This window comes from Mus caroli, unplaced genomic scaffold (genome assembly GCF_978045245.1).
Source record: "Mus caroli unplaced genomic scaffold, Mus_caroli_1 scaffold_15, whole genome shotgun sequence".
Classification (NCBI taxonomy): domain Eukaryota; kingdom Metazoa; phylum Chordata; class Mammalia; order Rodentia; family Muridae; genus Mus; species Mus caroli.
In genome coordinates this window covers 55336036-55361626 of record NW_028227270.1, presented here as the reverse complement: position 1 = coordinate 55361626, position 25591 = coordinate 55336036, and the positions used below count along the sequence as shown (strand labels likewise).

The 25591-nt window shown below is 37.8% G+C and overlaps 1 protein-coding gene across 1 annotated transcript in view; it reads right to left on the bottom strand.

Annotated features, from left to right (window-relative positions):
- LOC110307694 (contactin associated protein family member 3C) overlaps nucleotides 1-25098 on the bottom strand; it is a 178905-nt gene extending 153807 nt beyond the window's left edge. Inside the window, exons 1-2 of the mRNA XM_085830734.1 lie at nucleotides 24931-25098; nucleotides 9722-9832 (exon numbers count right to left, since the gene is read on the bottom strand). Coding sequence (XP_085686860.1) covers nucleotides 9722-9832; nucleotides 24931-25024 — 205 coding nt within the window. The 5' untranslated portion in view covers nucleotides 25025-25098. The remainder of the gene's footprint in view (nucleotides 1-9721; nucleotides 9833-24930) is intronic.
- Between the last annotated feature and the right edge of the window lie 493 nt (nucleotides 25099-25591).

Here is a 25591-nt window from a genome sequence, read left to right as displayed (position 1 = left end):
CTTTCTCCTTTAACTTGCTTCTGGCCAGGTATTTGGTCACAATAATTACATAGACTTGTGCTAAAGTCTAACCCTGTTGAGATTTCTTAGTCTCCGGTCCTTTAGTCTTCTTCACATTAGTATACCAAAATACATGAGATAATTACTAATAATTAAAAGAAAAGAAGTTCTGGCCCACAATTCTGAGAGTTTAAGCCCATAGTCAAGTGACCCCATTGCAGTTGACCTTTGGCAAGGAGCATGTAGCTGAGAAAAGTTTACTTCATGAACCAGGAAGCTGAAGGAAAGAGGAAAAGACCAAGGTCCTACAATCCCCATAGCAACATGCCTTTAGGGACACCTCCCAGATAGGCCTAATGCTCTAATGATTCTACCAGCTCCTTGCAGTACTACCCAAGGTACCAAACTGCTGGGGTGCATTCATGTAAAATAAAGTACAGCAGAAAAATGAGCACATCTTTATGAGCAGTTCACTTGCCCAAAACACAGCAGTGAGGATGGCAAGAAAACCTAACTCATGTTCACCTTGGTTCCTTTTCCATTTTATTTTTTTCCTCCTCAGATCTGGGAGATACTTTTGGTCTGGGAGATACTTTTGGTCTTTCTATTTGAGGATTTTTCTGCTTTTGCTCATATTCCACATAGCAATATCTTTTTTTTTCTGGGTAGAATGACCTGTAACTTTGCTCTTGATTAAGAGCAAAGACAGAATTTCAGGGCACTGGTGAAAAAACTCCAATGAGCTTTGCATCCAGAGTATGTTATCACACACAGATGATCATTATAGAAATTAGGAATGTCTTGAAAGTTCCTTTCTTATTTGTACAGCAAACATTTACATTATGGGCTTTTTCACTAACTCCAAGTACACAGTAATATGAAACAGTATAGATTTTACTTATCAGCTTTTTCCTATAAATTAAACATGTTCATACATACATACATACATGCATGTACACATATGTACATGCATACATACACTTATATACACAAATGTAAACACACATACATAAACACACATAATACATATATATGCATACATAAATATACATACATGCACATATACATACATACATGTACACATAAATAAAACTAACTAAAATGTAGATCAGACATGAGGCTATTAAAGTAACCAAGTAGAACATTAAGGGGATGAAATGAATCAAAATCCATGGAAATGGACCAGAAAAATGTTGTAAATGAACTTTTTAAATAGAAAACTCGGAATTTGGCACCTGGTCAAGAAGGAAGACTGGAGAGAGGCGTGAATTTACTAGAAGTGCCCCTGGTCCAATTACACTTCATTCTCCATGGAGTGTAGATTCTACTGTAACAAACTGATACTTGGATTATAAAATTAAATTACATTTATTTATGCATACATATGTGTGTCTGAGTATCTGGGTGTGTGAGAGCACCCAGGACATGGCTGAACGTGGAGGCCAGAAGATGACTTGTGGAAGTCAGTTTCCTCCTTCCACCATGCATGCCCCTAGGATGGAACTTGGGACTCAAGCCTTGACTGCAGGCACCTTAGCTCACTAAGCCATCTCACTTGTCTGACACTTGGAGTTTAAAAAATTAAACACTGAGCATTTTTCTCTCTTTGTAGTATACATTCATTTCCAACCAAGTAGAAAGTATTTGCCTTACTGACTCTGGCTTCTATCCTACAGATCCCTGTTTACCTCCAAAATACATACAGTTTCTGTATGTGAAAAATTAGCACCCAAAATGCTTTCTATACATATGGGAAAACCAGTAATTATGTTGTTAGTTATTTAATAAAGGTGTAAATATATACATTGTTTGTAGGTTGATCTAATACAGTTCCCCTTTTCTGGATTAATTATTTGTACATATATGAGAATGTACACCTTCATTCCTGGAAGGCTATGTGCTATGTCTGCAGAGCCACACAGAGTATTTCTAGTCCAGAACAACTGCCACAGTCTGAAGTTTTTTGTACTTCAGTTCATCTTACAAACAGTTTCCTGTGTTTCAATCCTTCATCTTCAATACTGGTCATTTTATACAAGTATTTTTAAAAATTCTGATTAAAATACTGGTTTCCATGTTCTAATCACTGACATTTACAATCACACAATAATCTCTCTGTGTTATAGGATAAGTATGGCCTTTAATCTATAAATAGGCTTCATGACTGGTACTATTCTTAATAGTCTTAGATTTCTGATTATATTTTGTATGGGATTATTGTTTGTTTGTTTGTTTGTTTGTTTGTTTAGACAGTTTCTCTGTATAACCTTGGCTGTCCTAGAGCTCACTCTGTAAGTCAGGTTAGCCTTGAACCCAGAGATCTGTCTGCCTCTGCCTCCCAAGTATCAGGAGTAAAGGCATATACCTCTACTTCAGGCTTCTTAAGATTCTCATTTAAGCATCATAATAAGAGCTATATACATGATTTTAGTGTGGTGTGAAATTACATGTTCCAAGGACTTAAGAGATTAAATGGCATGTTTTCTCTCTTTAGATCAGTATGTATTTATGATGTTTTTTCATAAGTGTCCCTCAAAGGCCTGTGTGGTTTTAATTGGTCCTTAGGGTGGTACTGGTGGGAGGCAGTGGAACATTGGAGAGGTTAGGCATTATGGGATGTCATTAGCTCATCACAAGTGTGTTCTGGAAAAGGACTGTGAGATCTAGGTACTTCCTTTCTGATTCTGTTCCCTCGTCATAAGGTGAGTGACTTTGCTCAAACAGGTGTTCCATTAGGATAAGCCACCACAGAGCCAAAGCAGATGTGAGCCAATCAATAATGGCTCTAAAATTCTGAGCGCAGAGAAATCTTTTCTCTTTATAAGTTCCAACATTTTGTTATATTGGCAGAAAGCTCACACCCTTCATGGCCTAGAGGTAGCCAAAGCAGTGTTTTCTAAGAAATCACCATATGCTTCTTTGTGTTAAAACAGTGGCCCCGTGAGATACAAAACACAGGTCCCAACAAGTCCATTAGGAAACCTCAAAGGTATTCTAACTTCAAGTTTCTAACAGAAGTAAAGACGTGCTTTCCCTAAGACTGAATGTTTAAAATGAAATGAAGTTTTAGCCCAGAGGAAGTCTCATTTGAACAGGATCCAAAAGCACAATTCAGGACAGAAGCTGATGGGCTGTTGATGCAACACTTTTCTGCTCTGAGGACATTAAAACGACAACAACAACAACAACAAACAACAACCACTAAACAACCAACCAAACAAAAACACTGTCTTCAAAATAAAAGTAAATAGAAAAACTGCGGGGAGAAAAATTTTTTAGGTATCTTGTATTTTCTTCCCTTAAAATAAATTTAAGTTTACTCTAGCTTATCAATTTTTATAAAAATAACACAGGGCGAGATTGAAAGACTATCCCAAAGAAATTTCTTTTCCCTATCTTGGAAAGGATTAACTTTATGAAAATCAGCATAAGAAGCAGGGGCTCTGAATAATAGTAACGTAAACTTTGGCTGAACTTGTTAATAAAAATACCTCCAGGAGAGGGTCTGAAGAGTACAAATAATAAGTCTCTAGTCAGTGCACAAAACAATACACATAATGGCTATTTCAGCTTAAACACAAAATAAAGTTTACTAGCTGTTGAAACTGCCTAATGTAAGACATAAGTTTTACACAAATTCATTTTACACAGACATAACTCTAGCACACAAGGGCAGACCTGACACAGAAGGTGAAACCAATTCACCTCTGAGATTATCTGAGAACTGGACAAAATATGGACCATTTTATTTTATTTTTTTTAAATTTTTTCAACACCTATTTTAATGATGGTTCTTTTTTTTATTTAAATAGGTTTATTTTATTGGTTTTTTTTTTTTTACATCTTTTCCTCAATTACATTTCCAATGCTATCCCAAAAGTCTCCCATACCCTCCCCCCTACTTCCCTACCCACCAATTCCCATTTTTTTGGCCCTGGCGTTCCCCTGTACTGGGGCATATAAAGTTTGCATGATGGACCATTTTATTAACAAGCATAATGAAACGAGGGATGATGACTTCATAATTAATTATGTCCTGGAAGTCAATTACTGATGATGGAGAAACCATGCCTGGAACTACACGCATTTATCATATAAAGATATTACTTTCCTAAAGCACAGAATATATTCGCTGCAAATATTAAAGATTCCCCTTATTCTAGAAAATCGTTTGAATTATTCTACATTGTATGCTTCAAACCATGTGTTAATTTTCAAAACTTTTCATTATTGTCCTCCAAAGTTACTTTAAAAATGGATATAGGTTAGAGAGATGGCTCAGTAAGATAAAGTATTTGCCATGAAGGCATATAGATTTGAGTTCAGTCACCAGCACTTTACTCAAAAATCTAGGAAATGAAGTCTGTGTCTGTACCTGCAATCCCAGCACTGGTGAAGCAGACACAGGAGGATCCCCGGGCCTCACTGGGCAGCCGGTGTAGCCTACCTGATAAACTCCAGGTTCAGCGAAAGATTCAGTTTCAAAAATGAGGGGAAGAGTGATAGACTAGGACAGGAGATAGCAACCTCTGGCCTCCACACCCATGTTCATGCACACACACATATTACATACATGTACACAACACACAAAAATATAAACAAGGAATAAAGCATATGATGTTGACGTAATTCACTGTTTGGTTTTCATGCCTACATTCTTTTATCTAGTCATCAACACATTTTCTCCAATCCTGATAAAAATCTTCTTATTCTGAGGCTTTGTCCATTTATTTTAGATTTTATTTTTGCAGAAGTATGCCACATAGTTACTTTTACCTTCAAGTCAAGCAGTATGGAAGGTATAGGAATGCAAACCAATTTTGAGCATCTTAAAATTTGTGGCAGTTCAGTATTTCTTCAAATAAGCTGATATATTAAAGGCTCAGAGCTGTAATGTTTCCATGAAATTTCCCTGCAACACAACTGAGATGCTGAGCTGACCAGATATAAATTCTAGAGTAGGACTTTATCTCTTATGTTTGATGCAGTGAATGATATTTCACAAAAGTATAAATGACTTATATTTTCTAGCATTGATAATTTCTTCCCCAAGTTTCCATCATTTTATTTTTTTCTATAATGCTTGAGTTGCAAACAAGACTTCATTTGGGATCTGGTATTTGACTATACAAGGCTTTTTATTGTGACAGAATAGTTGGATGAATGTAAGATAAATTGACAAAGTTCCAAAGCCTAACTAGCTGTCCCCAAACTGTCTATCAAGTTGCTATAGGGCATGTACATCTTCATCATGGATACCTAGGGAATAACTCTGCTCAAGACCAGGAAACTGGAGATTATAACTCACAGATTCTTTGAGAGCTGTGTTTTAGCAGGGAGACCCTGGAGAGAAGATGAGCTAGCTACGTTTTTATCAGATAAAGACAGATACAAAGAAGGCAAGATAGAGATATCTAAGAGTTATGCTACTTTGAATGTCTAGAAAGGAGAAGACATAGCCCTGATTCCAGAAGTACAGGGATAACAATAATTTTCAAATATGGTGATATAAATTAGCAGACAGAGATGCGCCCATCTGGACCTCACTGTGAGGATATCTAGAGTTTCCAGAAGAGTGTCTATGGAACCGTAGTTTAAGATGCCCACTATGGAAAATTTGGGGCTTGTATATTGAGATTTGGTAGGTGAAACGTATTACCTGGTGGGCACCAGGCCATTTGGGACCCACTAAAAACCTATAATCATTTTCAAACCCACTGCTCACAAGCTAGCTTAGCCACATCTGAATAACTAGTTCCTGAACTAAATCACTACTTCATATTGGTCGTAATTCATTAGCCTCTTATGTACTTTTAACCATCATCAGATCATGTTCAAATGTGAACTTCAACTTTATTGCTTCTGGTAAAAGAAAGTGGGTGGGAGAGATACGTCTCCTGTCCAGGTAAGTGGTGGCTTATTGTACCCTACCCTCTGCATACTTGGCACTAGCTTAATTCACAATTCTATCCTTAAATTTCAGAAGATAAAAATTAATAAATGTATAGCTTTTTGGAAAGATTGCATGATTATTTGGTTACTTTAAATAACAGCTTTCTATATTGTGGCATAGTCACCAGCAATTCCACATGCTTCTTCATATAAAAGGATTCTTGCCTATTCAGTTTCAGCTGATATCTCCACAAGTAGAATCAAATAGTCCAATCTTAACAAGTAAGATATTATACCTGTGAAGAGCTATGAACATAGATTGAGGAGCTCTGTAAAGACTGGGAAGGATTACAGGAAAGCCAAGGGGAAAATGTGAACTGATTCTTGGGTATGGACCAAGACATCACCCACTGCTCCTTCTTGGTACTTTCCAACAGGGCAAGATTTTAGTAAAGCTCAACAAATGTTTAGCATCATATGTTGAAATCTTTTTTTAAGCACAAGGGATTTGTCTTCATCTTCTTTTTGTAGTTAGTTGATGTCAACTTTGAGATAACTGTTATAAGAATTAATCATTTAATTCTTAAACAGTTAAAACTGCTTCAGAAATAGAAAACTATTAGATAACAAAATATCTAAAGAAAACTTTGAAATAATTATATATAACACTTTGATCAACAGAAAACAATCATCAAGAAAAATCCATCAGTTTTCTTTTTACCAAGACTTGGCCCTTCCTTGAGTATGGTGACATCACCTGAGCATATCTGAAATGATTGTCAGATACTAGAATAATAAGAACTTAATCAGTTTCCAACAATGAAACAGTCACCAAAAATAACTTTCACCATAATTTTAAAAATGGTCTCTCTTGAGGTTTAAGAAGTACATAGTAGATATTCACTGCATCACTGAGTTCAGCTCCCACCCAGGAGTCATCTTTAAAATATATATAGGCTACATAATATTTTTAATGTCTGTGTGTCTTACTTTGCTCCTACCATTAAAACTAATTCAAGGCAATAGATTCTATGTCTCACAAGGGTTCAATAGTGGAAAATAAAAAACAAGCAAAACCCCAATAGACAGAATATTGCTTTTTAAGTGTATTTGGAATCTTTTAATTTTACTTAAATGGAGCATGAGAGAGAAATGGAAGGGAATGGGAAGCATTTAGTCTCTGGAATCAATATGATGCTACTGTACTTTGAAACACTCATTAAATGTCTTCAAATTTTCTTTGTTCAAGTATACAATTATATATTCAAAAATACTTTTTTTTTGTACAGATATCACCTGCACATGGAGAAACACCTTCAAAAAGGACACTACCACTTCAAGGGGCTGCTAATTGTAGACATGAATGATCATTATTTCCTGCCCTGGAATCCTACCTTCTCCTGTAAATGTCACTCTGGGACCTTTCAAAGTAATGGCACCTATTTTGGTGTTAAGTGTGTACTTTCAGTCTATAACATATTATTACATATTTGATAACAACAAAGCTAAACAAAACTAAAGTGCGAAAGGTCTCAACACAAGCAAATGACCGTTGCAGGGAAACAGATGTTAAGTGCCCTGATTAGAGACATTTGTACCTGCATGCTACACGGAGTTCTGGGTTTGTGATGGGGCCAGCATTTGAAAGGGGCCCAAGTAGCTCTTCACCACTAAGTGGGGAAATGGTCCCATCACTCCAGAGAACTTCAGAAAACGCTACATACACTTACAAGATGTCCAGCTGTCTGAATTTGGCTGCAGGTGCAGCAGAGCCTCTCCCATCTGTTCTGGGGTTTGAGCTGCTGTTAAGTAGCCAGGGTTCCAGGGCAGGGGATCCTAAAGCCCAGAACCCAGAGCAATGAGGAATGCAATAGGAAACCGGAAGCAATCCCTTGACACCTAAATCCTTCGGTGCCTAATTCTAAGGACTTCTGAATTTATAAAGCCCCCCTTAATACATTTTTAAGTAACTTCAAATTCTTAATAAATGTATACATTCTTTAAAAAGGAAAAAAAAAGTAAAGTTACTTAAAAGGTGTAGATGTTGGTCCTTTAAAATGTGTCAATGAAAATTTGTTCATTAGTCACTGTCCTCATTCTTCACCCTGGAGTTTAAGTAACAGCCACAGATGCTATCATGGTACCTTCCATGACCTGGGGACAGATTATGAGGCTGTATAACTCATATTCTGAAGGCTATATGTTTTTAGTCTGGTATTTTATACTCCACTGGAGAACTACTTTCATGTCTGTGACACAAGGTCATTTATTTATTGGTTTTCAAATTTATGATCCGAATACTTGTTCAGTGGTTCTTCTGAAGATCATTGTAAATCTAATAATGGTTAATTAAAACTCTAGTGATAATCTACAACCTCCAGTACATCACTTCCAAATTGAACATCCTTTTTTGAATATCACAAGATAAGTTAACATAATAGAGGGAACAATATCAAAACTAATTAAAAATGACAACAGTGAACTGTCATCAACTCGGTTGATAGCGAACTAAAGTAATAAAAATAATAAAGAAGGCCTATTCTTTCATTTACATGAAAGTAAATTTTATTAAGATTGATATCAAGCTTTAGTGTTGTATAAGCTGCAAGAATTTGAACAAGAATAAGAATATAAACATTCCCTGTGATAGAGAATCCTCACAGCCTTGGGCTGAACTTTAATACAAAATTTGATTTGACATCAGGAAGCTCTATGGCTACAGGGAGCTCTAGGGATTTACTCAAATAATCTTCATACTAACTTTTGCCAGGATTGTGCATTGTCAGTGCCAAAGTTCACTTTTTATACAACGTGTTATCTTTTTATTATTGTAACACAATAATGAGACAATTGACTTAAGAAGAGAAAAAACTTACATTACCTCACAGTTTAGAAATCTCAGTCTATTGTTGTTTGACCCAATTAGACTTTTGGTCATGGCAAAACAGTAAATCATTATGAGACCATCATGCGGGGAAATCTCTCCTCTTATAGTAGCCAGGAAATAGTGAGAGACATTTAAGCAATGCTTTCATTATTTAACATTTTTTCTGTGAGGCCCTACTACTTAAAGAGTCCATATTTATGCAATGGTGCCATAGGTTGGTAATAAGCTTTTAATAATGGGGTCCGTAGAGGACACTTATCCAGACCACAGCATAGAGCAAATTAACATCCGATTTCCTACAAAAAGAATATGTAAAAGAAAACATGCTCCTTGTGAGATGGACTGACAAATATAACTACAAGATCTACCATGGAGTATGAATAAAATATTATTTGCTTATTCTTTTTTGGTGTATGCAGAAAAGAATCAATCCATGAAGAGAAACTAAGAATTGTAGTTAAAATATAATTTTTAAAAATGTTCTTATTCCAACTTTCTTGTTCAAATAAAATTAATTAAATAATCTGGAGGCAAAACACACAAGAAATATATAACTATATCTATCTATCAACCGTTCTATCTATCTATCTATCTATCTATCTATCTATCTATATTAGGAAAAAAGAAAAAAAAGCAAAGTTAAGACAAGCAAAAGAACTAGTGATGCTGAAACCTTCAGTAAATCCTTAAATGTTGAAAGATTAAAATGTTCAAATGCTTGCACACAGAAGGGAGGTTGTTTGAAGGGAGGATCAGCCAGACCAGGGACCCCAGGGATCAATTTCTCATGCCAAGTTCAGCTTCGAACTTTCTAGTGTGAATAAATGTGCTTATTTGGAATTTTGTTTCCTCCTACAAAGTGTCAATTAATTATGATTATTTTATTAAACAAAAATAAAAAAGATTCACCATGGATCAATATGAAGCAGAAATCACACTCACCATCTCTTCTATTTAGTCTTGCAAAGCCAGGGCCATGACTGCTGGACAGCTGTGAGGAGCTGCTGAAGGATAACTGAGGCAAAGAAGAAGCCAACGGAGCATCACAATTGTCTGCCAGGGGAAAGCACAAAGGTATATTAACACAGAGGCCACAGCTTAGGAACATCATAGCTTAAAAGATAGTATGTACTCTGGGGAGATGGCTCAATCAGTAAATGGCTTGCTGAACAAGTATGAGAAAGACCCAAGTTCAGATCCTAAGCATCCATGTAAAAACCAGATGTGTCAAGAAATGCCTGTAATCCCAGAACTCAGGAAACAGAAACAGAATTGTCCCTGTGGATTGATGGTAAAATAGTACTGATCAATATGTGGGCTCCAAGTTTAGTGAGAAAAAAAAAAAGGTGTTACAGTTGCCAACAAATACCTGCACACACATGAACACAGTGAATATTATTTAACTAGATGTCTCAAGTTTCTATCATTTTGACTTCCCTGCAGAAAAAAAAAAAAAAAAAAAACCTGTAACCTGGAATTGGGAGCTAAAACAGACCTTTAATCCTTTAAGTTGCTCCCCCACCAGGGTATTTTATCTCAGCAACAGATATGAAACTAGTACACCTAAGTTGAGAACATGAGCTAAGGAAAATGGACATAAAATCCAGGGCAAAATCTTAGACATATAATTTGCCTAAGTGAATGTAATTATATAAAGAATATTAAAGTATAATATTTTTTTAAAACAAAATTCTTTAATCCTTTTTTACAATCCAGTCTTCATCCCCCTCCTGGTCTGTCCCCCACCACCATTCCCCATCCCATACCTCCTCCCCCACCCCAACCCCTGTCTCCAAGATGATGTTCCCACCCCACCCCCGACTCCACCAGACCTCGAACTCCCTGGGGCCTCAAGTTTCTTGAGGATTAGGTGCATCTTCTCTCACTAAGGCCAAACCGGGAAGTCTTGTGCTGTATATGTGTCAGGGACCTCATATCAGCTGGTGTATGCTGCCTGGTTGGTGGCTCAGTGTCTGAGAGATCTCAGGGTGTCAAGGTTAATTGAGACTGCTTGTCTTCCTATGGAGCCACCCTCCTCCTCAGCTTCTTCCAGCCTTTCCTTAATTCAACCACAGGGGTCCCTGGCTTCTGTCCATTGGTTGGGTGCTAGTGTCTGCATCTGACTCTTTTAGCTGCTTGTTGGTCCTCTTGGAGGGCAACCATGCTAGGCTCCTATACTGTCATTGTTAAGTTGAATTAAGTTTTGCTTAAAATTATCACTCTACATATTTTAACTTTGACTTAAAGTTTTTTTCATACATAGTGAACTCTAACTGAACTTGCTATATTATTTGACCTGCTCATATAGTCAGTGAATTATAACAACTGAATCCCCCGGTCAAACAAAGGCTAAAGACTGCCAAAATATGGACATAATAGAAAAATACCAATAGTAGTCACTCAGGAAATTTTTGTATGTCATTTCTTGCTCTTGGATTATAAATATAGCTTAAAACTTTGTTCACTGGGGCATGAGGGTAATTCTAAACCATTTCCAATTACTGTTTAATTGAGAAAATGGTGTATGATTGTATGTACATATTCACATGCAATGGTTGTGTATGTGTGTGTGTGTGTGTGTGTGTGCATATAGAGGACTTAAGTTGATGGTGTGTGTGTGTGTGTGTTGCTAACAACTCCTCTCCCCTTTATTGAGGTAGGATCTCTCATTGAATATAGAACTTGTTGATTGGCTGATATTGCTCTAGAAATCCCCTACCTCTGGTTCTTGGGTGTTGACATTACTGGCTGCAACCATGCCCACCCAGATTTTTATGTGGGTTCTGGAATTCTGAACTCTGATCTTTATACTTGCTTAGCAAACACCTTGTCAACTAGCCTTTCTCCCAAGTCCCTGATTAATAAAATAGTTCATTGTTCAAATAAACTATAAATTCAAATGCCTAAAAGTTTACATATAGTGCAATTAAGACAATGACATGTCTTAACACGTGACAACAGAAAAAACTCACTACATTACAGTTTGATCCTGCATTTCTCAGATGAAATCCTTCCTTTAATCAGAGTGGCTTAATCACCATTTACTGAATGGAAGTGCCCAAACCAATTAACACTAGTCATCCAATGTCATTGAAACCTTGTGTTAGAGTGCTTCTTCCCATGTTATTTATTCGACAATACTTGTAAAGAGAATCTCTTATAAACATCACCTGTCAATAAAAAGCTTATGGCCAATGAGCTAAGGTGGGAAATAGGAGGTGGGGCATACAGGGAAAGAGAGAGTTCTGGGAAATAGGGATATGGGAGATTCACCTCAGAACACTGAGGGAATACACATAAGTAGACAAGAAGAAAACAGCCACTTAGCCAAACACAAGTTAGAATAAAAGGGTAACTGAATTATGAGCTAGTCAGAGAATGAGCCAAAGCTTATAGCTACACATTTATTAATAAATAAGAAGTCTCAGAGTTGCTATTTAAGGAACAAAGAGCCTTTGTGAAAAGGCTCAAGGTTACATTGTGTTACAATACCCCAGCTCACCCTGCTATTTATTCCTCAACACTTGTTACTCCAGGGCTCAAATCCAGCTTCCAGCTCTGTCCTGAAGCCATTAGGATGCCAACAGAAGCAAGAGTTAAAAGGTACATTAGGCTTAAAATGAAGTCAGGAACACTAAGGCAGAAAAATTAGAGGGCTTGCTGCTGAGTATGAAATAGCCAAGTGAACCAGAGAAAAGGAAGGACAGGGTTCTGAGAAAACAAAGCCAGTCTCAGCAGTCTCTCACTGGCTGCTGTGGAGCCCTTGGTTGGACCAAGGGGATCGATCTGATAAAAGAATGTGGATTCCCACTGGCTTAGCCCATGATGTACCCAAATAATTAAGCAATCTCAGTAGAAAGTGAAAGTCTTTTGTTCTTTCTACTTTTTCTACCATATATCATATAAAAAGACTCTAGTCATTTAGCTACATGACAACCCTCTCCTGAGACCCTTCCAAGAAGAATTAATTTCTCTTTACAGTAATCCTCCTTCTTTAAGCTTTCTCTCTGACTTAAGCCCTCTTTTAGCCTCACCCTGAATTGTCCATAAAATTAACTCTTCAGATTTCCAAAACAAAGGACCTGTAGGCACTGACTCAGTGAAAACTTTGATGATGGTAAATGTCAGGCACCATAGCCTCTAAGTTAAATCCTAGAGACAAGAAAGTATTTGTTATACATATGTAAGGACCCAAAATTCTTCCATGTATACATGCTAAAATGCTGAAGTATGTTTCAAACAAAATGAAAAACAGAAGAAACACCTCATTCACGGGGAGTCACATAAAGCAACAGGTAGGGAAGAACAGATGAAAAATGACATTTCCTGAAGGGGACTTGCTGTGGTAACTGGTAGCTCTGGGGTAAAGGAGAAAGATGATGGTGACTTATTGAGTGTCTGCTCCCTAGATCATAACAGGAAATCCCTTGAGATGCTCTGAGTATCTAAGACATGTGGGAAAGTGTTGATTGCCGAGGAAGGCTAAAGGGAGTACCAGGAGTTATAGTTTGTCTCCCTTTCATTTCAAGCAGTGTTTGAATTCGTGAAGCATTTGTATACTAACATATCATCTGCAAATAGTGATACTTTGACTTCTTCCTTTCCAATTTATCTCCTTGATCTCCTGCAGTCATCTTATTGCTCTAGCTAGAACTTCAAGTACTACATTAAATAGATATAAAGGGAATGGAGGACAGCCTTGTCCTGTTTTGGATTTTGGTGGAACTGGTTTGAGTTTCTCTTCATTTAATTTGATTTTGGCTATAGGCTTACTATAAATTGCCTTTATTTTGTTTAGATATGTCCCTGGTACCCCTGGTCTTTATAAAATTTTTGCGATGAAGGAGTATTAGATTTTGTTAAAGGCTTTTTCAGCTTGATAACCATGTGTTTATGTTTTTGTTTGTTTGTTTTTCTTTCAGTTTGTTTATATGATAGATTACATTGACTGGTTTTCTTTTTTCACATTTTAAAACATTTATTTTAAAAAGTATTTTTAATTTTTTTCCTCCTTAAACATTTTTACTATTTATTTTATTTATTTACATCCCAAATTTTGCCACCCTCCTGGTTCCTTCTCACAGAATTCTTCCTCCATCCCCCTCCCCTTCACCTCTGAGAGGGCACCCCTCTGTTATCTCCCCTCCATGGTGCATCAAGTCTTTACAGGACTAGGCACATCTTCTCCCACTGAAGCCAGACAATGCAGTCCTCTGCTACATATGTTGCCATCCCATTCAGTTCTTTAAATCCTTTCTCTAATTCTTACATAGGGGTCCCTGTCCTCAGGCCAATGCTTGGCTGTGAGTATCTGCCTCTGTCTTAGTCAGCTGCTGGTAGAGCCTGTCAGAGGACAGCCATGCTAGTTTTCTGTTATGCATGTCATTTTGAGTCTGGGCTACCTCACTCAGGATGATATTTTCTAATTCCATCCATTTACCTGCAAAATTCAGGATATCTTTGGTTTTAATAGCTGGATAGTCTTCCATTACATAAATGAACCACATTTTCTGTATCCATTCTTCAGCTGAGGGACATATGGGTTACTTATGAATAAGGCTGCTATGAACATAGTGGAACACCTGACCTTGTGGTATGGGGGAGCATCTTTTGGGTATATGCCCAAGAGTGGTATAGAAAGGTTTTCAGGTAGAAATATTTCCAATTTTCTGAGGAACTGCCAGATTGATTTCCAGAGTGGTTGTACCAGTTTGCAATTCCACCTGCTATGAAGGAGAGTTCCCCTTTCTCCACATCCTCACCAGTATGTGTTGTTGCTTGAGATTTTTCCAATTTGTATCCATTTGATCTCTTTCAATCGTCTTATTTCTCTAACTAAAACTTCAAGTATTATATTGAATAGATATGAAAAGGGTGCACAACCTTGTCTTGTCCTGATTTTAATGTCCCAGAGACCTAGGGTAGAACTAAACCTCTTCTCAAATTCAATGAAATGATTCCTAATAGTATATTAGGCTATACTCATTGATAGGTACCCAATCCAATTGTCTTCAGAGAGACTTCCTCCAGCAGCTGATGGGAGCAGATGCAGAAACCCACAGCCAAACAATAGGCAGTGCTAGGGGAATCCCATGGAAATGGTGAGGAAGGACTGTAGGAGCCAGAGGGGTTGAGGACACCAGGAGAATACAGCCCACAGAATCAACTAAATAGGGATCACAGGGTCTCACAGAGACTGAAGAAGTAATCTTGGAGCCTTCAGAGAGCTGCACTAGGTTCTTTGCATATATACTATGGTTGTTTAGTTTAGGGTTTGGGGGAGGACTCCTAACAGTGGAAGTGGGGGTATCTCTGACCTTTTATGCCTGTTCTTAGGACCCCTTTCCTCCTAATGAGTTGTCTTGTCCAGCCTTGATGTGAGGGTTTGTGCTTAGTCTTGTTGCATTTTTTAACACCATGTTTCGTTGATTATGACCGGGAGGCCTGTTCTTTTCTGAAGAGTTGCAGAGGAGCAGCAGATCTGAAGGAGAGGGCAGGAAAATGGAAACTGGAAGGAGTGGAGGGAGAGGAGGCTTCAGTAGGGATGTACTGTATGAAATTAATAAATAAATAAGAATTAAAATGAAGAAGCAAAAAATAATTGTTGAAACAAAGATGGGATGAGGCTATTGAATTCTTCTAGACATCCTGACATCTAAGAAACTTGAAGACCATGAAGGTATAAGCAAACATACTGATTTTTAACACATCAAGACCAAGAACTTTATTCTGTAAGAACAATTAAAACAGCTTAAACAAGTTAGAGACAACCACCAAATGACACCTCAGAATTTCTTGTGCCAAGAATAGAATCCCGAAAATAGAAAAATGTTTGAGATCTCAGAAGTATGTGTTCAAAATTCCAGGAAAATAGTATGTATAATCTTATGAAGACACGTCTTGTGTGCCTCGTTTGCAACTTTATTATTTCAAGGTATATAAGTCTAGAGGAGAAAATAGGACTTGAATATTCTAATTGGAAAAGGTAACATCTGGGCACACAATGGAAAATTCTCAATTAAATTGCCAAACTGGTGATTTTACTTATGAATACTGGTTATGTTCGTGGTATTGTGCTGCATTCTGGTCATATAATACCTCTAAGATATAGTACATTCTTGTGAATGTGACTTTTTTTTTTTAAATAAAAGTAACCCATGCCCAGTGCACCAAGAGGTCCATCAGGGATTTGTGGATATTTTTTCATTAGATAATTGATAACAATAAAAAAGCATGGTTGGGATAGGCATCACACTATTCTACAACATTCCAGGGGAAATGTATTATTGTCACTCCAGGAAACTGACAGAATATGCAAAGCTTCATTGGCACGCGTGCATGCACGCACGAGTGCACACACACACACACACACACACATCAATGTCTGACTGAGGGAAAACTGTTGTAGATTAGGATAAAAGGGAAGGGGAATCATTACTCAGAAAACAATAAAGAGATCAGCTATGAAGATTCTGATTTGCTTTTCTTAGGACTTTGAATTAAATATTGAAAAAGTCTATCCATGAAATGTATTGCAATATTGAATGAATATACACACTCTGCAAACAAAGACATTGACTATAAATAACACTGGGTAAGTCACCTTCTGAACCTTGGGTCATTGTCTTCTTGATTCACCTTTGATTTAGTGCTCAGCTACCCATCTCCTCACAAGTGCAAAATGGTGGCACTTTTTAGATTCCAACCCCCCACCCCCACATTCTCTTTTATTTGGCTCATCCCAGGATACCTGAAAATCTCTACTACCATCTCTATCCTCCTTTTTTTTTCCTAGCCCTCAATCCTCTTTTATAAGTCAAATTTCCAGAATAGACTACCTGCACATATGCCTAAAACAATCTAAGCCCTTATGCGGAAGCTCTAATTAGGACAACAGATTTTTCACAAGTGAATATGGCTGGCATTCTAAAGTAATTTATATTAGTAAACGCAAACATATAGATGCTACAGGGAGCAAAGAAGGAAAGCACATCTGCACAGTGTGCAATGTGCACAAGCTACACACATATACATACACACACCAACCTCCTACCTCACCCCACATACATACATATAACACACATACACACATTCGTGCGCACGCAAGCACACCATCTCCCCCACATACTACATATATATGGGCACACTGTCCCTCTCACATACCACACGACACATAAACACATCATACCCAAAACACGTATATATGCACACATACCACACTCCACATACACACACCACACCACACATATACATACACCACACACACACACACACACACACTACAGCACACATGAACTTGATAAACTCTAGTGTCTAATGAGATGAACTTTGTCATAGGATTTTATCTGCAAGGAATCTGGATGAAATGTATGGCAGTAGACCCAGCCCTGCTATTGAACAGGAGAGCTGCTTGCCTCTTCTCAAGATAGCATCAGCTGTAATACTTAAAACAACAAGTGTCTTTTACTACATAAATCATTTGCTAATATATAGGTAATAGCTCCTCACTATTTCCTACTTCAAGTTACAATTATAGTCACAAAACAGATCATTTCACAGATAAGTTCCTTATCAAGTGCTGTAAAAAGAAATCTTTGCTATCTTTTCCTAATTAGACGCTAAACACTTAGCTCGTCAGTTTCCTAAGAACCAGTAAAAGACTCCCGAGTCAAAGAAAAGGACCTTATTAAATCACAGCAAAGCAAACACCACGGGCATCAGTGTGTCTCCATGAATTCTCTTGCTTTGAAGTCCCAAGAGGGATAACAGATAGATATATATGCATGGACATCTGTACACACAGATATAGTGAGAAATCTGGAATTTTGGTTTATTTTCTGAAAAATACAGAAACATTATAAGAATATGTTTTCATTGCAATCCCAGGAGTGTGGATACGGGCTTGCTTTAGACTGTCCATAGCAGCCGACTGTGATTTGCTTTATACTCTATTAGAGAAGTGGTTTTGCCAGCAGGTAGTTTCTGCAACTATGTGATGTTTGGGATTTGGGGAAAATTTCAGAGGGTATATACACGCTAGAGCCCCAGTAGGCATGGTTGGTGGTTGGTATAAGTTAGATGAGTTGGTGGCGTCTTGTTAAAGTCGTCTTGAACAAAGAAGCTGCAGCAAGAAGAAATTAGATATTCTGTTAGCAAAAATCAAGCTTGCCCCAGGGAACTTGAGGCCCTTAATTCCCTAAATAGCAGTGAGTAGTCTAATGATAATGTCACCCCCATTTAGATTCCTGACTTTATTCAGAGATCCTTTTTCTCCTCCCCTCTATTCTTGCCCCCCCGCCCCCCCCCCCACACACACACAGAGTATCTAAGGTCAGCTACACACAGTGGGTTGCAATGAAAGAAAGGAGCCCTGAGTGGAGGAAACTTTTTTCTTTTTTAAATCATCAGGAAACACCTCGTGCCCTTTGCTGTGTGTTCTGCAAACCACCTTGAAAAGATGGTGTCTCACTAAAAAACGTGTGAAAAAACATTTAGAGAGCCCTAGAGAATGGTTTGCCAATGCATGTAATCAGTCTTTTGTAACAAATTTTATTTGTTGTTTCCAGTGGAAACAAACAGTGCTGTTTATTCAGTGTAATTCATTATCACATTAAAATAAATTTTTAAGAGGCCAAGTTTTATTAATAAGTACCTTATGCTGATTTTTATGCATAAAACAGCTAATCATTATCACATGGTTGCTCATACTATCTGAAAATCTATGTGGTGCTTTTACAGTTTTACCATAATTTTAGATCATCTGGGCTCCTAAAATTGTTAACAGACAATGAGAACAGAAGGAAGTAAATTGGTTAGTTTTCTTAAAGCTAAACAACATCTTTTTCTGTTAGAAAATCTGAAACTTTTCCTAAGTTTTAACAGTGTTTGCAAATTTTAGGCTTTGTAATAAGCTGTGCTATAAAATTTCAGAGGCTCTAAGGCTTTCTTAATTAGCTGCAAACATTTTCCATGTGCAAAACAGTTCAAATTAGCACAAGAATCATACCCACACAGGAAAAGACAGTTTTGTAATAGTATATAAATGTTTATTTTCCATTATATATTGCATTCTATACCTATAATATTAAGAATATTGTGGGCTATCATATCATAGTTAGCAGATATATTAAATCATTTTAGAAACTATCTTACATTTTCTTTACTTTTCAAATAGAAAAGAAATTATTTTATACAATGATAGAGCAGATTTGGCAGAAACACAATGATATTATAATCTGATGTTTCCAAACACCACACCTCACTGGTACAAGGAGGCTAGAAATGATAAATTTAAAAGTGTTTTTGCCAGGCGTGATGGTGCATGCCTTTAATCCCAGCACTCGGGAGGCAGACAGAGGCAGGCGGATTTCTGAGTTCGAGGCCAGCCTGGTCTACAAAGTGAGTTCCAGGACAGCCAGGGCTACACAGAGAAACCCTGTCTCGAAAAAAAAAAAAAAAAAAAAAAGTGTTTTTAAGTCACCCAATATGGGCTCTGGGCACCAAACTCAGGTCCTTTATAAGAGCAGTACTCCCTCATAACCTCTGAGATATCTCTTCAGCACTAAATTTGTTGAATTTGATTATATTGAAGTAATTCTGCTGTATCATGATTCCTTTAAATTCAGTCTTGCATGTTTTTAAACAAAGAAGCACACAATTTCCAACAATCTCAACTCACACATAAGGCAGAAACACTTTTCTCATATACTCATTACTCCTGAACACTTCAGTGAACATCTACAACAAAGATATTCTATTGAACCACAATCAACCATCACCATCATGTTGGGTATAGTTCCAGTTTCACTAGCTCCTGACAACATCCATCCTTCACAGACTTAAACATCTCCAACCCCGCATCGTGCCCAGCATTTCTTTTCTAGTGTGTTCTTCACCTTCAGTCTAGAGCGCCTTTCCTCACTCTACCTCTGACAATTCAGTTCAAGGACCAGCACCAGGGCTACTGCCTCATGTCCCCATCATTGCCTCAGGTGGGAACATTCCCTAAGTGGGACTCTTGGAATGTGTAAAATGGAGAAAACGAACTGAATACCAGCATTAATCACTCTCTTCTGATTGTGATCACAATGGGACCATCTGCTCTGCTGCCTCCATTTCCTCTCTATGAGGATGTCTTAGTTAGCAATTTACTGCTGTGAGCAGATACCATGACCAAGACAACTCTTTTTTTCTTTTTTTAAAAATTTTATTAGATATTTTCTTTATTTACATTTCAAATGCTATCCCGAAAGTTCCCTATACCCTCCCCCCGCCCTTCTCCCCTACCCACTCACTCCCACTTCTTGGCCCTGGCATTCCCCTGGGGCATATAACGTTTACAAGACCTAGGGGCCTCTCTTCCCAATGATGACCGACTAGGCCATCTTCTGGTACATATGCAGCTAGAGACACAAGCTCTGGGGGTACTGATTAGTTCATACTGTTGTTCCACCTATAGGGTTGCAGACCCCTCCACCTCCTTTGGTACTTTCTTTAGCTCCTCCATTGGGGGCCCTGTGTTCCATCCTATAGATGACTGTGAGCATCCCACAACTCTTATAAGGGCAACATTTAATTGGGGCTGGTTTACAGGTTCAGAGGTTCAGTCCAGTATTGTCAAAGCAGGAACACGACATCATCCAAGCTGGCCTGGTGCAGGCAGAGCTGAGAGTTCTACATCTTCATCTAAAGACAGCTAGCAGAATTCTGATTTCTCGGTAGCTAGGACTAGGATATTAAAGCCCAAGCCCACAGTGACACACCTATTCCAACAAGGCCACACCTGTTCCAACAAAGCCATACTTTCAAATAGTGTCACTCCCTGGGCTCAGGATATACAAGTCATCACAGAGGGATTACACCCGTGAACTGGGAGACAAATTTATTTATTTTGTCCAGACATTTTACCAAGGCAGGAAAAAAAAAGCCTAAGACAAATACTATTAATATTAAATAGTTTAATATTAAAACTAAGTCTATTAATCATTAGCAAAATAATTTTAAGAATGATAGTATTAAAACATCAAAGTTTAAGCTTCCAGTAAAATAATTATTCTTATACTATAGTGGGCAATTTTCCTGACATGCATCCTCATAGCATATAAATAAATTTCTCTTTAAACAGGGCACTCTGTGGCTCATTTGTCCTTTTCCCAGACTGACATATGATCTTGAGAAACAAAACAATTTAGTTTAGCTAAGCAACGACTAAACCAACACACTCAAAAGTTACTCTGTCTCAAGCCACAAAACCATTCAAAAGACTTACAATGATTTCTATCACTCAACATCTCTGGCAGCGCACTCAACTATTTTGTTACATATTTTTAGGTTTGGCACCCAGAGCTGAATTCTTTTCCTTACTGTTTCTATTCTCTTTAGGTAATATATGTGCAATAAGTGACCTTTCATTGACTCCTAGGTATGAGGTGACTGGATAGGAAAGAGAACTCTAAGATTATGAGAATAATCAGACTCATTGATGGATACCAATTTTGATCAAACTAAGTTAAATGAGGCTACATTGTACTGCCACACTTCTCTTATGGTCACCATGATGTCCTGGTGTGAAGAGAGAAATGATAACAACAGCAAGGAGAGATGAAACCAGGATTTAGTTCCAATCCCTAGTAGCAAGTGAAGGAATGAAGGGTAGAGGCATCCACACATATAAAACACAAAATTCTAACTAAGGGCCTAATCTTACAAATTCTGTAAACAAATCTACTTTCTGAAAAAAAGCAGGTGACTCACAAAGTATTTTTCTCTTATCTCTAGGTATATTTCATCTTCAGAAAGATAGAGTGTGATGCAGAAAAATTCAGAATAGGCATTAAACAACAACAATAACAAAAAAGCAGATAAGAAAAGGACTACTCAGATTGAAGATAAGACCAGTAGTTCTCTTTAGGCCATATCTTAAATTTTCCTACTTAATTGTCAGTTCAACTTACATTCAAATAAAATATACAGAATCTCTAAAGTGATGTGTTTGCACACCCTTCCCATGATTCCACTTCATGTCATTAGCCATGGAACACCCTAGTAGATGGCTACGTTTGCTTCTGGAAAGACAGATGAAAACAGTGTGAACAAGTCATGATGTCTACACCGAAAAGAGGTTTTCAGATGCCTACATTGACTTTTTTTTTAACTGGTACTCAAGATGGTCTCACACATATATAATACTTTTGGGTATTATATAGTTTAATCTGGAAGAATTTTTCAGTCTCAAAGATAATTTAGAATAAATAAATGTGCATTGAATATGAGAATACTAAAAGCTGGTCAATTGAAAAAGAAAATCTCACATTTGCACTGAAATTTTCAGTGTTACCCAGTGCTGGCCTGGATCAGCCAAGTTCACCGGTAGAACAACAATATGAACTAACCAGTACCCCAGAGCTTGTGTCTCTAGCTGCATAGTAGCAGAAGATGGCCTAGTCGGCCATCATTGGGAAGAGAGGCCCCTTGATGTTGCAAACTTTATATGCCCCAGTACAGGGGAATGACAGGGCCAAGAAGTGGGAGTGAGTGGGTAGGGGAGAACGCGGGGGGGGGGGGGGTATAGGAGACTTTCAGGATAGCTTTTGAAATGTAAATGAAAAAACTATCTAATAAAAAATTGGAAAAAAAAAACCTAGAAAAGGTAGTGCTGCTAAGGCCTTCTTTTTTTTTTTCTTGTAAGAATTTTTATTCAGCAATTGTATACTTAAATGTAAATAATTAAACAATAGTGAAAAGAATATTAAAGATAGAGAAAATTAAAATACAATTATTTTGGATTAGCTGACATATAACAGTCTTTTATATGAAATGTAAAGAAAATGAGATATAAAATGGAAGCTGTGATGATTTAAAATTAGGGATACAGGATGACACAGAGACAGACAAATGAAAATGCTATCAAATTAAATATGATACAATAAAATAAATTATATGAAAAATACATACGACTGGGCCTAGCAATGCACATAGTCTGTCTTTTATCCCTCATTATTATCAGGAATAGACAAAACCGAATATTCTACTTTCACTCTCAAATCTGATGCTAGATCTTCATTACTCCTTAGGCAAATCATGAAATAGCTATGTTTGGGGTCTATACAAGGTGGAACTTCACTGGAGAAAGTAAATCATTAGGGGCAGGACAGGAGGTTGTATTTCCTGGCCCCGAATCTTGTTCAGTAGTCTCTGCTTCTTGACTCTTGGGTGCCATTTAATCAGATATGTCACACTCGTGCCAACATGCTTTTCTCACTGAAATGGACTGTACATCTTCAAACTGTAAGACAAAATACACCTTTACTCCCTTAAGCTATTTTCTGCCAGATATCTAAGTATAGGAATAAGAAACACAACCAGTACAGGGTACAGCTGGAAAATCTAAATTCAGTTTATAACAACAGTGGGAATAAAACCTCAAGGGTAGTCCTTCCAGCTCTGCTAAGGCCTTCTTGCCTCTGTTCTCTTTTTCTCAAGCCGAGACTCTTGAAGCTCTTTATCAAGTAGTAAAAGTGATCTCTAAGCGATTTATCATTATGTGTTTTGCTAGCTGGTTGTTGAATTACTTTATTGTGATTTTATTCCCCTTATAAGCGCTTCATTTCTTCTTCATAGGCCCTGTCATAGGACCCTTCAAATTTGGTTCTGTCTGTGTTTTATTAGCAAAGCCTTCCCATGAAACAAAATTAAGCTTTTAACTTTTTTTTATAATTTATACCGAGATGGGATAAATTTTGTAAATTAAGACTGTTGGATGAGAAAGGCCTGAGTATAGGTGTTCAATACAGGGACTGCACTATCAGTCGTGGGCATTATCTCAGCTTGAGGATTCGGGGCACGAAGAACTCTGGAGTATGGCAGACTTCATAAAGAAAGTTGAGGTGAACCCTGAGAGCCGCCTCCAGGGGATCCTGCCCTTCAGAGATCTGCATTTCTAAATATGACACCTAGCTTTTATTAGCTGACTCAATGAGGTTTGGACTGAGAGAAGTGAAAGCAGAAAGGAGGAAAAATGTGAATAGTTCCAATCAGGTGGTGACACGGATGGTCGTGGTTAAACCAAATGGGTAACAAAACCAAACCAAAAGTGATGAATCTGGGAAAGGGACCAGTAGGAAAGGGGTGTGATTGACGTCATTGTTAGGCTATCAGGTAAAGTTTCTGTGGGGAGAGGAGCCAGAGTGCATTATATGCATACATGGGACTGTCAAAGAAAAAGAAAATTTACTTTTAAAAAGTTATTTTTTAATTCAAGGAGGAATATATTTTTAAAATTCTAAACTCATAGCTAAATTAAATCAGTAGAATTTTAATTGAGGCATAATTTTACATTTTCGTGAAAGATAAAAATAAAAGTATTGGGTTTTTCTGAACTATCTGGATTATTATTACTCCACTAGAATACTGACCATTCTACAAATAAAAGCATACTAGATTTTTGCCAAATCAGAAACACAGCACTCAGTGACAAAATTTTTAAATGTAAATGTTGACACTTAGAGAATGACTAGCAAAGTTTTGTCTTTAAACAATAACTTTTACTATTAGAAACAAACTCTTCTATGAAGAGAATACCCACGTGTTTTTGTTTTTTTTTTCCCCTGAGCAATTTGAGCAGGGTGCCAAATTTGGCCTATAAAATTTAGGCTGATCTATAGCTGCTCCATCCCTGCAGTATTTAAGAGTTAATTAGCATCTTAAGTCTGAAGCTACCAAGGTCTGCAAAACTGTATGCTGGTAGCAGCTAAACTGATGCAGGATGATGTAATGCCTGCCAGTCATTTCTCTGATGGACTTAATTATTGGAAATTGTTCCATTCAAAGGGAATAAATGATAGTGTTGGCCAATTAATTCCTAACACATTGGTCTTTCTGTTTTTATGAAACATTCACTCCCTTAGTGGTTATTCAGATATATAAATAAATTCAAATACACACTATGTATTTTAGACCCTCTCAGACGATGAAAGTCTATTGTAAATAAATTTTAGTTTTTCAGGTTGCAACTGAATAGGGTTTATCTGAAACCCTATTTTTATTTTTCACCAGTCCTATGCTCTGCTATTCGGGTCCAAATTAAACCAGGAATTAAATGCAAAGTTTTCCAGATAGCCTAAAGCAAGTTTTAAGCATTTTGCTGTACTTACGTGGATCTCCTGCTGCTACTAGGGGCAGGGTCTGAACAGACAGCAGCAGCAGAAGCAGCAGCACATCCAGGAATGCTCCGTTGACCCGGGCCATGATCACTTTGGGCTCCGGAAACTCTAAAGAGAGCGGCAGCTGCTTGGGTGGCTTCAGTGTCCTGCCTGGCTTCTGACAGCCCTCCCTGCTTGCCGGCTTTCCTCTTGCAACTCACAGGCTGCTATTCCCCCCCTCTGGCAACGCAGAAGCCAGAGCCTCTGCTCCAGCTGCACACAATCCCGATTCCCGCGCTGCGTGTGTAGGGACCGCCACCTTGCGACGACAGCCTCTCCAGCTCCAGACTATGTGGCTCCCTACCTGTCCCAGAGGTATGAGCCCTGGTTCTCCCAACTTTAAGTCCCTGAAGGTGGCAGATATCAAATGCTAGTCTTAGAGGATATAGGAACTTCTGCTCACTGTCTTTGTAGCTATCCTCAGTTCATTCATGCAGCTGCGTCTCTCACCTGGATTTATGCACTGGACTCTGGGGAGCACCTGACTCATTTTTGAACACACACACACACCTGCCATACTAGGACAGCTGTTTGCGAAGGCCAGGTGTTATCACCTTGGTAACGGACTGCAGAGATGCAGAGAGTGCATCTAGGGAAGACTCTGCTCTGTTTC